A 15,280-nucleotide genomic window follows, 5' to 3' on the forward strand; every position below is an offset into this window, starting at 1 on the left:
TTGACAAGTGTACCCTTGGGCAGAGGGCCAGGGACAATCTGTGTAACCCACTAAGCTAATTATCCTCTCTGCAGACGGCCTCCTGCCCTAATCCTCTTGGGTTTGCCATAATCCAGCTCCCTCTGGGGTGAGCGGCCAGGGTGGCAGGCCTCTGTGCAAATGGACCATCTGTTGGAGCTCAGGAGGCTGGACTCCTGCCCAAGGGACTGGGGCCTCAGGCTCTCAGGCCAAGGAGAGTGGCCCCGAGGACAGTACAGAGGAGCGTGGCCAGCCCTGCGGTCCAGCGGGGCTGAGACAGTGGCAGGGAAGGAGGCGGCATCCACATCGGCCTGACTTTCCTCCAACAGATGTCCCCCTGAGGCTTAGGAGCTCAGGGGAGCTGAGCCATGCCCTTGTGCTCCCTGGAGGACGGTGAGTCAGCAGCTGCCTGTGTCTCACAGGGTCAGCCAGACACCTTAGGGGCAGAGCCTTGGCTCTGGGAAGTCATAGCAAGCAGGGAGGCGTTTTGGCCTGAGAGCCTGGGAGGGATGTCTCGAACAGGATGCTTGCAGTGAGGCAAGATCGGGTCTCTTCTGCAAGGCCTGCTGGGCTGTTTGGGAGCAGATCATGTTTAAACACGGCGCGGTGGAGTTTCAGGTTCCTGCTCGTTGATTTACAGGATGTTAGTATCATAGCCTGTGTGGTTCTCCAACCTGGACATGGAGGGTGAGCAATGCAGTCGCTGGAGCCAGAGAGGGAGAAATCCCTCCCCAGGACCCTCCTGGGGCCCTTGGAGAGGAAGGAGAAGGGGGCCAGCTACCCCTCGACTCCTGCTAGGTGAGGTCAGCTGGGGTGGGAGAGGATTCTGGGGAGGGGTCCGATTTGCTTCTTAGGAGACCTAGACTTCAAGCAGCCTCTGAAGACCCAGGGCAAATAGAGTGACAAGGAAGGGGCACAGAGGGTCCCTATGAAAGAGGTCATTGAATATTCTCTAGGCTGGTCATTGAGTTTCCCTGGCATCCTGGGCCCATTTCTGCAGAAGAGACTGAGGCCCAGAGAGATGAAGCCTTGGAAGGGCCACAAAATCAAACTGGAGCCTCTCTTTTCATGATCATAACACCCCCGGCAGCTGGGCAAGTGCCGATCTGTCTGGTTTTCTGGTGGAGAAACTGAGGCTTAGGCGAGATAAAGGTTCCAACAGCAAATGAGCAGAGATCCATGGTCCAGACTGGGCCCCTCAGACCAGGTCCAGCGTGGCTGTGGGTGACTGTCCTGTGCCTCAGCTCTGTACTTCCCCATGGGCCACGCCTCACAGCCCACTCATCCCCTGCCCCAGGCTCCCTCCCCAGCTGCTGCACAGGAAAGGGAAAAGGGACAAAGACACTGCCTTGGGGTGCACCTTGGAGGAGGTCCCGGTAGGGCACCAGGGCTCGCTCCCTCGGAGAGGTCCACAGCCCAGAAACACATTTCAGATGGCGAGAACACATCTTTGAGTTGCGCATTCCGCATCATTCTTTGTTTACCCTCTTGGTTATATAAACATCTTCCAGAAATCCTCTTACAGATAATATTGACCTCAGACAGGCCTGCTGCTCTCTTCTAATGGGCGGGGGGAACAAGACGAGCTGGTGGCCATTTTTCGCACCTCTGTGCTTAATGTATATGTGTATATGTGTGCAGGTGTGCACTTGAGTGTGCATGTATGTACAGGTGTGTGTATGCATGTGTGATACATGTGTGGGAGGTGTGTGTGGACATGAATGTGCACCTGTGTACAGGTGTGTGCATGTGTGATGCATATGTAGGAGGTGTGTGTGGACATGAATGTGCACCTGTGTACAGGTGTGTGTATATGCATATGTGATGCCTGTGTGGGAGGTGTTTGGATATGTGTGTGTGTGTGTGTGTGTGTGCGCGCACGAGTGTGCATGTGTGTATAGGTGTGTGTGCACATGTGATGCATATGTGGGGGATGTTTGTGTTTATGTGCGTGGGTGTGCACATGAGTGTGCATGATGAGTGCACAAGTGTGTACACACATAATTGTGTGTGTGTGCGCGCGTGTGCTGCATGGGTTGGGGTTGTGTGTGTGTGTTGGAGGGAGACACCCGGTGTTATGGAGGGATCTGTGGACCTGCAGTCACAAAGCGTAGACCCACCGGGCCTGGCGAAATGGTATTCTGCTCCTCTGCTCCTGGGTTTTGATCTCTTAGGTGAAAATCACGGGGGTTGGACTAAACAAGCCTTCAGTTCCTTCCAGATCGATGGCCTGTGCATGCAGTGTTCAACAGCTTTCCCAGCTCCAAGTTAAATAACCCGTTCCTGCAACCTTTCCCTGTAAAAGACATTTTCCAATCCTTTAATCATCTTGGTTACTTTCCTCTGAACTCCCTCCAAGAGACCTGTGTCATTGGATAAGTATGTCACATAAATTAGTCAGTAAATCAATCTGTCAACAATATCTCTTGAGCAACCACTCTGTGGCTTTCTGGAGGTGCCAGGCTGATACAATCCAACCATAGAGGAACAAAAAGAGTTTTCACCCTGCCTCAGACCAGGAGTTCATTTATCCAACAGTGGCCTGAGGCACCCACCGGGATGTCATCAATCCCCAGAGACCTAAACCTTCCTCTGGAAATACCTTAGGTAACATTAGCTGGGCACCTGCGCTGTTCAGAGCTCTGCTAGGCACTGTGATAGAAAAGTGAGCATGGTGACCTCCAGGGAGGGCAGGCATGGAGGCCGGGAGGAGATAGGGAAGCAGGGGGATGTGGGCTCAGAGTGGGGAGCTGGCCACCCTCAGGCTGCAGATGGAACCTTGGTGTTCAGATGTGGGCTGCTTTGAAAGTTTTTTTTTTTTCTTCAATACAGAAGGATGAATTGTAAAATGAAGTAACCAAAAGCATTTAGAAATTGGAGAAAACCATACTTTCACTTTCAAAGGGTGATTTCACCACTCACTGGCTATGTGAACCTTGAGCAAGTCATTGAAGCTTTCTAAACTCTGAATTCTTTAAGATACTGTGGGGCTTATACCCGGCAGGAAGGAATATTTGAGTTAAATGATACTGCATCCGTCAAGTGTCTGGTGCATAGTGGGAGATCTACATGTATAATCCCCTTTCTCTCCAGAACTCATGATGGATCAGTTTCTGAAGAGGTCCCCAACGCTTCTGGATGGATATCTCTATTGTCAGCTTTACTATTAGCTGGGGCTCTAAGTTCTGTGAGTCCACTCTGTGATGTGTATCATGTTACTGTCCCAGCTTATTGATCCTAAAATAATTTCCTTCAACCCTGAATGATAGTCTTTTATTTATAGTGGAGCCATATGTGGCTTCATGATGGGAATGCATGCATTCTGAGAATTGTGTTGTTAGACAGTTATGTCATTGTTTTGTGCAAACATCATAGAGTGTACTTGCACAAGACTGGATGGTGTTGTCTACTACACACTCAGGCCCTATGCTGTAGCTTTCTGCTCCACGGCTACAAACCTGTACAGGATGGTACTGTACTGAATTCTATAGGCAACTGCAGCACCATGTGAAGTATTTGTGTTTCTAAAGATGGAAAAGAGAGTAAAGATGCAGCATGAAAGATTTGGCCAGGCACAGTGGCTCACACCTGTAATCCCAGTACTTTGGGAGGCCGAGGTGGGCAGATCACAAAGTCAGGAGTTTGAGAGCCGCCTGACCAACATGGTGAAATCTGTCTCTACTAAAAATACAACAACAATAATAATAAGCCAGGTGTGGTGGCATGCACCTCTAATCCTAGCCACTCAGGAGCTTGAGGCAGGAGAATTGCTCGAACCCAGGAGGCGGAGGTTACAGTGAACCAAGATCACGCCATTGTGCTCCAGCCTGGGTGACAGAGCAAGACTCCATCTCAAAAAAAAAAAAAAAATTTTTTTTAAATGGCACACCTGTATAGGCAGCGCCATGATTATCTCATGGGGTCACTGTCGTCGGTGAGGTCTGTCATTGATAGCAGTGCTGACTGTGTACTATATGCCTTGGGATTTTACAGTCATGGAGCAATAGCTCTGAGCATAGCTTTTATCTCCGTGGTTGGGATCCATGCTCTTTTTCAACTTAGCATCAATTTGCTGTGCTAGAAAGAGCACTTGGTCCTTGACCAAAACCCCTGATATCCTGATTCACCTGTCAAGACCGTTTTAGACAAACCACAGAGAATGCACTGCAGTGCTCCTCAGATGTCAGTGTGAGCAGAATCACCTGGAGGTTTTGGTAAACACACATTCCTGGGCTCCACCCCCAGATAATTTGCATTTCTAAGAAGATCCCAGGCCAGGCTGAGGCTGCAGGTCCAAGACTTAGACTGTGAGAACCTCTTGTATGGAAAGAGCAGCCCTGGAGTTTAGTGGAGCTTGGTAGAATCAGTTGCCCCTTCTGAGCCTGCTTCCTGATTTATCAGCCTTTACAGACTAGATCTCAAGGTAATCATTAGACAAATTATCCCAGAGCACCTTGCAAACCATAAAACACATAGCTATTAGCGGCTTAATGTTTCCCTTCAGCTTTCACTTGCTCACCTATAAAATGGGGATAATAATGGTAATTTTTATAAAGATTAAGTGACATAATCTACATAAAAGCACTTTGTGAAGTGTAAAGAACTATGGAGTCAGCTGGGCGCGGTGGCTTACGCCTGTAATCCCAGCACTCTGGGAGGCTGAAGAGGGTGGATCACCTGAGGTCAGGAGTTTGATAACAGCCTGGCCAACATGGTAAAACCTCATCTGTACTAAAAATACAAAAAAATTAGCTAGTTGTAGTGCCATCTACCTGTATTCCCAGCTACTGGGGAGGTTGAGGCACAAGAATAATTACCTTGGATGGCAGAGGTTGGCAGTGAGCCAAGATTGCACCGCCGTACTCCAGCCTAGGTGGCAGGGAGAGACTCTCCCTCAATTAAAAAGAAAAAAAAAATAACTACTGTGTCTTGCTTTTATGACTTCCTGAGCCTCAGTTTCCTCATCCCCAATGTGATAGAATGGCCAATGGGTCCATCCTGGGTGCCATCCTTGGTCACTTGGCAGCTCATTATCACAGATGTGGGTAATGCACGTTTGCGTGTAACACCATGGCTGATGCTGTTCTGTGTCTTGTTGGCCCCTTTGGTCAAAGCTGTTTTCTGGGGGACTGTATCCAGCTAGGATGCTTCTGCCTGCCAGAAACAAAGTTCCCAGCTAAAAGTGGCTTTAAAAATGTGGGGTTTGTTTTCCTGTCTAAAAAGAAGTCCAGAGGCAGGGAAGTTTGGGGCTGATAAGTTCATTGGCTTCGTGAGTAGATTCTCTGGGATTCTCTTGGCCTTCTCCTCATGATCACATGGTGGCTGCAGCAGCACTGAGCATTCCATACACACATCCCTAGAAGCAGGAAGAGATAAGTCTCAAATTTGCGTCTCTTTTGATGGGTGAAAACACTTTCTCAGAATCCTCTCATTGGCCGAGTTTGGATCACCTGCCTCACAATGAGGGAACTGGGATTGCATAATTGACTTAGGACAGCTCATATTCAACCCCTGTGGCTGGGAGGGTCCTACCAACTCCAGGCCACCCAATCAGGCCTGTGGCAGCAAACAAGTGATGGTGCAGGGGTGGCTGAAAACAGAGGAGGCAGCCAACAGTATCGGCCACATCCACTATCTCTTTCCAGGAAGAATCACGGGCATAAGGGAATTGCTTGCATATCTGTAATCCTGTGTGTTGTTCTGAAGCTGGAAGCATGGACAGAAAGGGGCTCCAGCAGAATCTCCAGAAGCTTTTTTCTTTTTTCCTTTTTTTTTTTTTTTTTTTTGAGAAGGAGTCTTAGTCTGTCATCCAGGCTGGAGTGCAATGGCGCAGTCTCGGCTCACTGCAACCTCCACCTCCCAGGTTCGAGCAATTCTCCTGCCTCAGTTTCCCAAGTAGCTGGGATTACAGGTGCGTGCCACCACAGTGGCTAATTTTTTTGTATTTTTAGTAGAGATGGGGTTTTGTCATGTTGGCCAGGCTGGTCTAGAACTCCTGGTCTCAGGTGATCCACCTGCCTTGGTCTCTCAAAGTACTAGAAGTACAGGCATGAGCCACCGTACCTGGCCAGAAGCTTTTAAAATATGTATTTATGAGCCTTCCCAAGAGAACACTGGGCTCTCTGGGATCCAGGGACAGCAACCGACCATCAAGCTGCCTCCTGTCCTGGTTGGGGCAAACCGTGGGCCAGCGGGTCAGAGTGAGACCACAGCCAGCGGGACTCAGCTGCCCACGGGTACTTCTCAGGCAAGGCCCTTGATCCTGAGGATTCACAAATGAAGACTGATGCATTGCTATTATGTGCTGTGTTTTCTCCTAAACCTGACATAGTCCTAGTCCCTAGAGTAGGCTCCTGACAGCTGCCGGAGTGCTTAAGAAAGAAACTCTACTGGCCATGAGTACTAGAGTTTGGTCAGCAGGTGAGGAGGAGGAGAATGAAGAGGGATTTGAGAGTAGAATCAGTTTTGCTGGAAGAAAGTCGTGTCTGTGGGTTGTTTGACTCTCACGCTTTGTCGTCTGTGAGAGCTCTGCAAATTCACTGGAGTGGTAGGTCCAGGAATTTTCTAAGGCAGGGAAAACCCCTACGAGGCTTTTATTCCACAGAGCAGGTTCTTGTTTGGGCTCAGGCATGGCCCTGCAGCTCTGTACGAAAGTAGGGCTGGGAGGGGAGGGCCTGCACCCTCACTGCCCGGGCCCCTCCTGCCTCTGGAGCAGATATCTTTGGCTCTGAAGCCTCCTCGCAGCTCCCATGAAGCATTGTGGGAAAGCTGTGAGGATGAGACCATTAGGGGTTTCTCTAGGGTTGGCATGTGCAGGGTAGAGGAGGTTGAATGCTGAGAAGGGAAAACATTGTGTCTGATTTCCCTGGGTGTATAGTGTCTGTCAACCAAAGTGATTTCCCAGCAAAAGAGATTTTTCTAAGTTCCCCATCAGGGTCCTTCACCCCCCACGCTGCAACTGAATTTCACTTTTATTGCCCAGGCTGGAGTGTAGTGGCATGATCTCAGCTCACTGCAACCTCCACCTTCTGGGTTCAAGCAGTTCTCTTGCCTCAGCCTCCCGAGTAGTTGGGATTACAGGCACCCACCACCACGCCTACCTATTTTATATATATATATATATATATATATATTTTAGTAGAGACGGGGTTTCATCATGTTGGCCAGGCTGGTCCCAAACTCCTGACCTCAGGTGATCCACCCGCCTCAGCCTCCCAAAGTGCTGGGATCACAGGTGTGAGCCATTGTGCCCGGCCCCTGTCAGGGTCTTAAACCCATATGAGTCAGAGAATGGCAGAGCCAAATGGATCTCATTACTTCTCAGTTGGAAGCTCCCATTTTACTGGCAAAGACGTGGGGGCCACTTCGAAGGAGACAGAGAACCTAGGGCCTTGGATGGTGTATTCTCAGACCTGCTCCACTGTTTCTCGTGATGTTTATTTTAAAAGCTTGGAAACGTATAACGGATCTGGGCTGGAACAAATGCTGCAACTGCTGGATTTCAGAGCAGGGTTTCAAGCCTATCTGTGTGTCAGACTGGCCTAGGAGACTTTAAAAACAGAGCAGCTCTGGGAGGGGACTGGGAATCTAAACTGAAAAACAATAGCAGCCATTAGAATGGACACAATTAGGGAAAAAACACAGAAAATAACAAATGCTGGTGAGGCTGTGGAGAAACTGGATTTCCTGTGCACATGGTAGGAATATAAAATGGTGCAGCGCTGTGGACATCAGAATGGATGCTCCTCCAAAACGTTAAACGTACGATTGTGATAGGGTCCAGCAATTCCTCTTCTAGGTGTATACCCAGAAGCATTGAAAACAGGGTCTTGAAAAGCCCTTCGTACAGCTTGTTCACGGCAGCATCATTCACTATAGCCAGCAGGTAGAGATAATCCATGGATTCATCAGTGAGTGAATGGATACACAAAACGCTGGCATATACATGAAGTGGAATATTATTCAGCCTTAAAAAGGAAGGAAATGCTGACTCATGCTGCAACATGGTGAAATGTTGGAGACATTATGCCAAGAGAAATAAGCCAGTCACAAAAGGACAAATACTGCACGATTCTGCTTCTATAAAGTGCCCAGAGGAGTCAGATTTACAGAGCCAGAAAGCAGAACTGTGACTGCCCGGGGCTGGGGAGAGGGGAAATGAGGATCGGGTGTGCAGTGGGTCCAGGGCTTCAGCTGGGGTGATGGAAAGAGTTTTGGAGATGAATGGGGGTGACAGCTGCATAATAGTAAATGTACTGAATGCCGCTGGACTGTGCACTTAAACATGGCTGAGATGCTCAGTGTTGTTATGTGTAGTTTACCACGATTAAATACATGAGAACCCAGACAGTAGCAGCGACAACCATAGCAGGCTCAGCTGTCACAAATATGCTCCCAGCTCCCTCCCTAGGGCTCATGACTCTAGGTAGTTTAAACCTCTGAGCCTCCACGTCCTCCATGATAAAATGGAGATAGAATAGCATCTCCCTCTGGGGTGTGTGGTGACGAAGTTGGCCTGGGGATGGAGGTCCTCAGCTCAGCGGGCTCTCAGTAGCCTCATGGGCGATGCCCTCCTGTGGGTCCTGCAGCACCCTCTGCCCTTCCCAGCACAGCCTGGTCCTTGCCTGTCCCCAGCCTAGACTCTAAGCTTGGAAGTGCAGGGAGGGCTTCTATCTTGTTCTCTTGGTGACCAGCGGGAGGCTCAGTCTACCCCTGCCGAGGGGAGGAATGGAGAGGGCAGGGCTGCCTGTGTGGGGAAGGAGGTCTGAGGGCAGACATTCATTAGGAGGTGTCCTTTGTTGTCTTGTCACAGTCTCTGTTGCTGGGAGGCCCCAGAGCAGTCTGGAAGGGGAAGAAGTTGGGCTGCCATGGCGCCTCAGTGGGGGAGAAGCTGGGCTGCCGTGGCGCCTTGGTGGAGACGCAGCCACTTTTACAGGGAGCTCTGAGGCGGGACAGCTCTTTCCTGCTGCCCCAGCCTGGGGGCCGGATGGGGCTGGGTGGCCTTTCCAGCCCCTCCTGGATCTCGGTTGGTCATGCACTGCCTTGCCAGGGGTTGGGCCTTGGGCGAGGCTTTCTTCCGCTGGAGCGACCCTCTAAGGAAGCTGACAGCTGAGGGCGGGGGTGGCATTTGAGAAAAGTGACTGCAAGGGCCTAAGAGCTGGGGACACACAATAGGCTTTTAATACCCATCTTTGTTTAATCTTCACTGTGATCTTCATAGCCTCTCCAGGGAAAGCAGTATTATCCTTGTTTTGTAAGGACAGCGAGGAGCAGATAAGTCAGTGGGCTAAAGTCACGTAGCTAGTAGATGGCTGAGCTGGTTTACAGCTGTCCTCAGTGCTTGTATGCCAACCATGGGTGTGGGCAAGAGAGGCCCTGCCTGGGCCCTGGACTTCATGGGGGCTGGCTCTGTCCCCTCCACCCATACTACTTCCTAGGGGCTGTGTTCTCTTCTGCCCCATCTGGAGCCCACACTGGGGACTGGGAATTCCCTGGGTGTTTCTAGGGCCTGTGTCACCTCTTCTCGGGCTCCCTCCTCTCATGGGCTCTGATAAAGGGGAAAATCCTTTCACAGCTCCTAAATGAAAAGCAGAATCTTAGTAGAGCATACAAGGCTCCCAGCGATTGAGAAAACCAGCCCTGTGTCTGCTTCTGGGTTGAAATCCCAGCTCCCTTCCTAGCACTCATGACTCTAGATAGTTTAAACCTCTGGGCCTCCATGTCCTCCACCACAAAATGGGGGATAGAATAGCATCTTCCTCTGGGGTGTGTGGTGATGAAGTTGGCCTGGGGATGGAGGTCCTCGGCACAGTGGGCCCTCAGCAGCCTCATGGGCGATGCCCTCCTGTGGGTCCTGCAGCACCCTCTGCCCTGCCCCGTGCACCCTGGTCCTTGCCGGTCCCCAGCCTAGACTCTAAGCTTAGAGGTGCAGGGAGGGCTTCTACCTTGTTCTCTTGGTGACCAGCGGGAGGCTCAGTCTACCCTTGCTGAGGGGAGGAATGGAGAGGGCAGGGCTGCCTGTGTGGGGTTGAAGGGATAAGGCTTTCTGTTGGGGGCCCAGACAAGGAGGAGGAGGAGAAAGCCCAGGTGTGGCAGGTGCTCCCAGCCTCCAGAGCCATGCTGGTCATGCCCCGTGGAGCCTGGTTCAGGGCTTAGAGGTCCCTGGTGGCCGATGGGTGAGCGTGTCCTTCCACCTGGCCTAATCGACTCTGGAGGGCTGGACTCGCTTGCACAGTGCCATCACTTGCAGGTGTCCCTTTGCTTGGTTGAGGACCTGGAGGCCCAGGGAAGCCCAATGCTCACGGCCTCGTGACTCCTTCCCTTCCCAGAGGTCTTTACTTCTGGCAGGATAGTGCCATGGTAGTGATTCTGCAGCTTGGCTGTGCTTTCAAGTCACATGGGTTGCTTGCTGACAGACTTCCCATCCTCCCTCCGAGGGCTGGACGTGCTTTTTAAGGTGACTTTGGACATCTGTGATGCGGACTGAAGCTTCGGTGATTAGGATCTATTCGGTGTTGAAGACTGATGTTTGGAAACCACTAATTTAGAAGGGAGCCATAAAAATTAAATTTTTACCGTTTCCTTATGTGTCCCTCATTCCCTCCAAACTTTGAAACATTATAGAAATTGTTTTTGAGACAGGGTCTCACTCTGTAGCCCAGGCTATAGTGCAGTGGGGTGAACATAGCTCACTGAAGCTGCAACCTCCTGGGTTCAGGTGATCCTCCTGTCTCGGCCTCCCCAGTAGCTGGGACTACAGGAGTGCACCACCACGCCCAGCTGATGTTTTTATTTTTTGTAGAGAAGGGACCTAACTATGTTGCTTGGACTGGTCTCAAAACTCCTGGCCTCAAGTGACCCTCCTGCCTTAGCCTCCCAAAGTGCTGAAATTAGAGGCATGAAACACCATGTGGAGTCAGTCCTCCGTTAAAGAAACTTAAGAGGTCAGTGAGTGGGGTCACTGAAGTTGTGTCAAACAATGTTAAAATAAATGGTCATTAGTGCTAAAGATCAGTCACACTGGCAGTTAGTGTTGTACAAAGTAAATTACATGGCTGAATTTTCCACTGTTACTAGTAATAGCCCCTGGACTTGTGCAGAGTTGTAAAATGTGGTTCTTAACCCTGGCTGTACATTAGACCCCCCATAGGAAGCATCAGAAATGTATTAAAAAGGCTACTAAAAATACAAAATTAGCCAGGCATGGAGGCACATGCCTATAATCCCAGCTACTTGGGAGGCTGAGGCAGGAGAACCGCTTGAACTCGGGATGCTGAGGTTGCAATGAGCTGAGATCATGCCATTGCACTCTGGCCTGGGCAACAAAAGCAAAACTCCGTCTCAATATAGATATATACACACACATACATATACACATATATATACATTAAAAGGGAGTTAAATGGCCTGTCTGCAGGGCGGGCCCCAGCTGCGTTCCTGGGTGGCCCCGCAAGAGCTGTGGCTTTGACTTCAGAGCTCCTCCCAGTGCCAGCTTCACTGAAAAACAATAGCAGCCACTGCCAGGGAAAGCCTGTGAAGAGGCAGGGGTTTTGCTCTGGTTTTGTTGATGGAAAGGGATTAAAAAGCTGAGGTCCAGAGAGGCAAATGAATTAGCCAAAACTAGAGAAGGGAAGAATGGGTTCCTGGGGCTCTGTCCAGCATCACCTTGAACCATTAATTCTCAGCTCTCACAATTCTCTGCACAGCTAAGGGCTGGAGGGACTAACACCTGTGTGGCCTGGTGTGAACCTTCAACAGTCAGGGCCAGGCATGGATAGACCATCCCAGAAGCTCAGCTGGGGCTGCTGTGCCCTGGAAGCCTTCCTCTAGGGTCATAGAATTTCAGGATGGGCAAATTCTCTAGGGACTGCCTTGTCTAGCCTCCTCTTTTTTTTTTTTTTTGGGAAAAGAAAATCTGGAGGTGTGATGTGACATCCCTGAGTCCTTACTGCTTAGTGAGACCACCATGTTGGTCATTCAGCCCCAGTCCTGAAGGAGTAACCCTGTGATACCAGTTGTCCTGTTCCTGAACTGAGCTTGGGGCCCGGTCGGTTAAGATGGCAGGGGGCAGAGCGCAAGCTTTCGAGGCAGGCAGAATTGGGCTAGATGCTCTTGAAACCCGATGTAGCCTTCTTCACCTCCCAAACCACTCCCATAGCAATACAATCCCATGATGACAGACGCAGGAAGGTTCTGCTTCTCCTCTGACTACCTCCCAACCTCCTTCCACCAGCCTGGCCGTGTCTGCCCACTTGATAGAGACTGCAGCCAGTTTGATTGCCCTGGTCCTGCAGATCATTTTCTGGTAACACCCTGGTTGCTTCCATTCTCTGAATTTCCACGGCTCTATCGACATGTTCCTGGAACTGGATGCTCTGCCCTGTACCACCACCTGCCCAGGTGAGAGGTAGCCAGCGAGGCCCCAGGCAAGGCGACAGTGTTTTTCCAGCGCCCACATTAGGTTGTTGGCAGCACCAGGATCTTCTCTTTCCTGGTACAGGGATTGGCTTTCATTTCCTAGGCAGGAAAGACCACATTCCAGCTTTTCCCAGACTCTTTGCTACTTGGCAAAAGAACCAGATGGAAAGACAGCTGTTTTTTTTCTTTTCCAGTACATTACCTTAAATGCTTTTCTCTCCTTTCTTAGAAGCTGAGAGTGTATCTCTCATCCCCAATCCCTGAATCTTTAGGTAGTTCACAGGAGATTGGCTATCCCATGGCAGACGCTGGATTAGGAGAGGTCCCAGGAGGGGAAGAACTAACACTGAGACTGACCGTGCACCAGCCACATCTCAGCCTGCAGTCAGAATCAAAGAGACTCCTTTCTGATACTAAAACAAACAAACAAAAAAACCAACTTTTTTTGTAGACAAGGTCTCACTCTGTCACCCAGGCTGGAGTGCAGTAGTGTGATCATGGCTCACCACAGCCTCGACCTCCCAGGCTCAAACCATCCTCCCACCTCGGCCTCCTGAGTAGCTGGGACTACAGGTGGATGCCACCACACCCGCCTAACGTTTGCATTTTTTGTAGAGACAGGGTCTTGCCATGTTGCCCAAGCTGGTCTCAAACTCCCGGGATCAAGCAATCTTCCTGCCTTGGCCTCCCAAAGTGCTGGGATTACAGGTGTGAGCCACCATGCCTGGCCTGAAAAAATATTTTAACCCAAATCTTTACTGAAACTTTCCTAAGAGGCCCCAAGGAGGTAATTCCGTAGCAAAACATCCAACAGCTATTCTTCACCTATCTTTTCCCTCCAAAATTTTTCTAAACACTTAAAATCTTATGATCTTAGCTGGTGCTATTCATTGTTCTTTCCTCTCTTCCTTCACTTTCAACTTCCTAATCATTATTATTTTTTAAGTTTCTTCAGAGCTTTCTAATGTGAATAAATCCAGACACTCTCCGCTCTTTTGATTCTGCGGACTTACTTATTACCCTTAACTGCAACTAAAACCTGGGCCAGCACATTTCCTTTGCTCTGTGGGGAGTCGGAATGGGCAGGGGGAGATGAGGCAGAGAGCAATGTGGTGAATTATATGGTGTACCAAGTAGGATTGGATTTGATTGTATTTAATGGAAAATCAAACTTGAGGGACTTAATGAGAAACTCAGAGAGGCATTCCAGGGCCGCCATGATGTCTGTTTGATCATTGGCATCTGAACCCCTTTTGTCTTTTATCTTTAGTACTAGGTTTCACTGTGGTCACAAAATGGCATTATAGCCCCAGCCATCGCATGCGTGTTCCAGGCATCTGGAAGATGCAAGGAGCAAGGGAGAAAGGGTTTTAGCAACCTTTCAAGAGGTTTCCTAGAAGCTCTTCCATATGACATCTGCTTAAAAATTATTGGCCATCCTCATCTGGAAAGGAATTTGGGACAGTAGTTTTATTAACAGTACATATTGCAGTCCCCCAACATAGGAATTCAGTGAGTAAGAAAACAAGGAGAGTAAATATTAGCAGTCTTTACCATACATCTCTGTCACTCTTTCGACTTTTTAAAAACCTCCCTGAAAAAAATTAAAAGTTTCATTTTGAGATAATTTATTATAGATTTAACCTCTCATGTGGCTCCATCTAACTGTGAGGGACAAGAAAACATGCAAAGAACATAAAGGAACATGGCCCATGATGGGATGAGCCGTGGCACTGTGTGAGAGATAACACAGAGGGATCATCTGTAGCCTTCACCCAGTTCCCCCCAATGGTAACATCTTGTAAAACTATAATACAATATGATCACCAAGACATTGACATTGATCTGGTCAAGAGACATGGTATGTCCATCACCACAGGGATGCCTTCTGCTGCCTTTATAGCCACACCTACTTCCTTCCTAGCTCCACCCCTCCTTAACCCTGGCAACTGTTAGTCTATTCTCCATTTCTGTAATGTTGTCATTTTGAGAATGTTATGCAGATTGTCACAGGGTAGGTAAACATTTGGGTTCCATTTGTTGTCTGTATCAATAGTTCCTTTCTTTTCAGTGTTGAATGGGAGCATTCCATGGTGTGAACGTGCCGGTTTGCATAAGTCTTCATTCTTTGAAGGATATCTGAGTGCAGTGTTTGGCGTAAAAGCTGCTGTGAATATTTTGTATAGGTTTTTGTGTGAACTGAACTTTTCGTTTCTCCAGGATAAATGTCCAAGAGTGCAAGTGCTCAATCATATGGTCCATATTACATTATGATAAAGTTGAAAATATGCAAACAGGTTAAAAGCCATTTTTGTAACCTATAGGTGCCATTGTCTAAAAATAGCCCTGTGAAAACTCTGGAGTGTTCTTTTCTCACATGTTTTTAAAATGTGTATTTCATTTTTGTTTTCATGTTTGTATGTACATCTGCGTGGATAGGCAAGGTTATGCTGCTGTGACAAATGACCCCCATATCTCAGTGGCTTAGTCCAACATGTTTATTTCTCATTGATACAAGGTCACTGTCAGTCCAGACAACCCCCAGGGGCTGCTGTCCTGTAGATGGTGACTCCAGGATCCAAGCTGCTCTAGGATTTGGGCTCTGCTATTACTGCGGCAGCATGGTAGTGACACATGTCATGTCTGTTCACATTTCACTGGCAAGAACTTCTCATATGGCTCCAACTAACTGTGAGGGACAAGAAAACATGTAAAGAACATAGAAGAACATGGCTCAGGATGGGATGAGCCGTGGCACTGCAACTGCCATGCAATGCATGAAAAATGCATTTTATTTTATGGGTTAATGTTGTTTAGCCAGACATGGTGACAATATGCCTGTAGT

The 15,280-nt window shown here is 49.0% G+C and overlaps 2 protein-coding genes across 15 annotated transcripts in view; one reads left to right on the forward strand and one right to left on the reverse strand.

Moving 5' to 3' along the window:
- Positions 1-1,481, reverse strand: part of CUNH8orf74 (chromosome unknown C8orf74 homolog) — a 37,908-nt gene extending 36,427 nt beyond the window's left edge. Inside the window, exon 1 of the mRNA XM_032268395.1 lies at positions 1,293-1,481. Coding sequence (XP_032124286.1) covers positions 1,293-1,481 — 189 coding nt within the window. The remainder of the gene's footprint in view (positions 1-1,292) is intronic.
- The window catches only part of RP1L1 (RP1 like 1), a 51,563-nt gene continuing 36,408 nt past the window's right edge, over positions 126-15,280 (forward strand). For all 14 annotated transcript variants that reach the window (XM_032268365.1, XM_032268364.1, XM_032268367.1 and 11 more), the window contains exon 1: positions 126-411. The gene's annotated coding sequence lies outside the window, so the exon portion shown is untranslated. The remainder of the gene's footprint in view (positions 412-15,280) is intronic.

This window comes from Sapajus apella, unplaced genomic scaffold (genome assembly GCF_009761245.1).
Source record: "Sapajus apella isolate SASKATOON/1434 unplaced genomic scaffold, GSC_monkey_1.0 scaffold180, whole genome shotgun sequence".
NCBI lineage: Eukaryota > Metazoa > Chordata > Mammalia > Primates > Cebidae > Sapajus > Sapajus apella.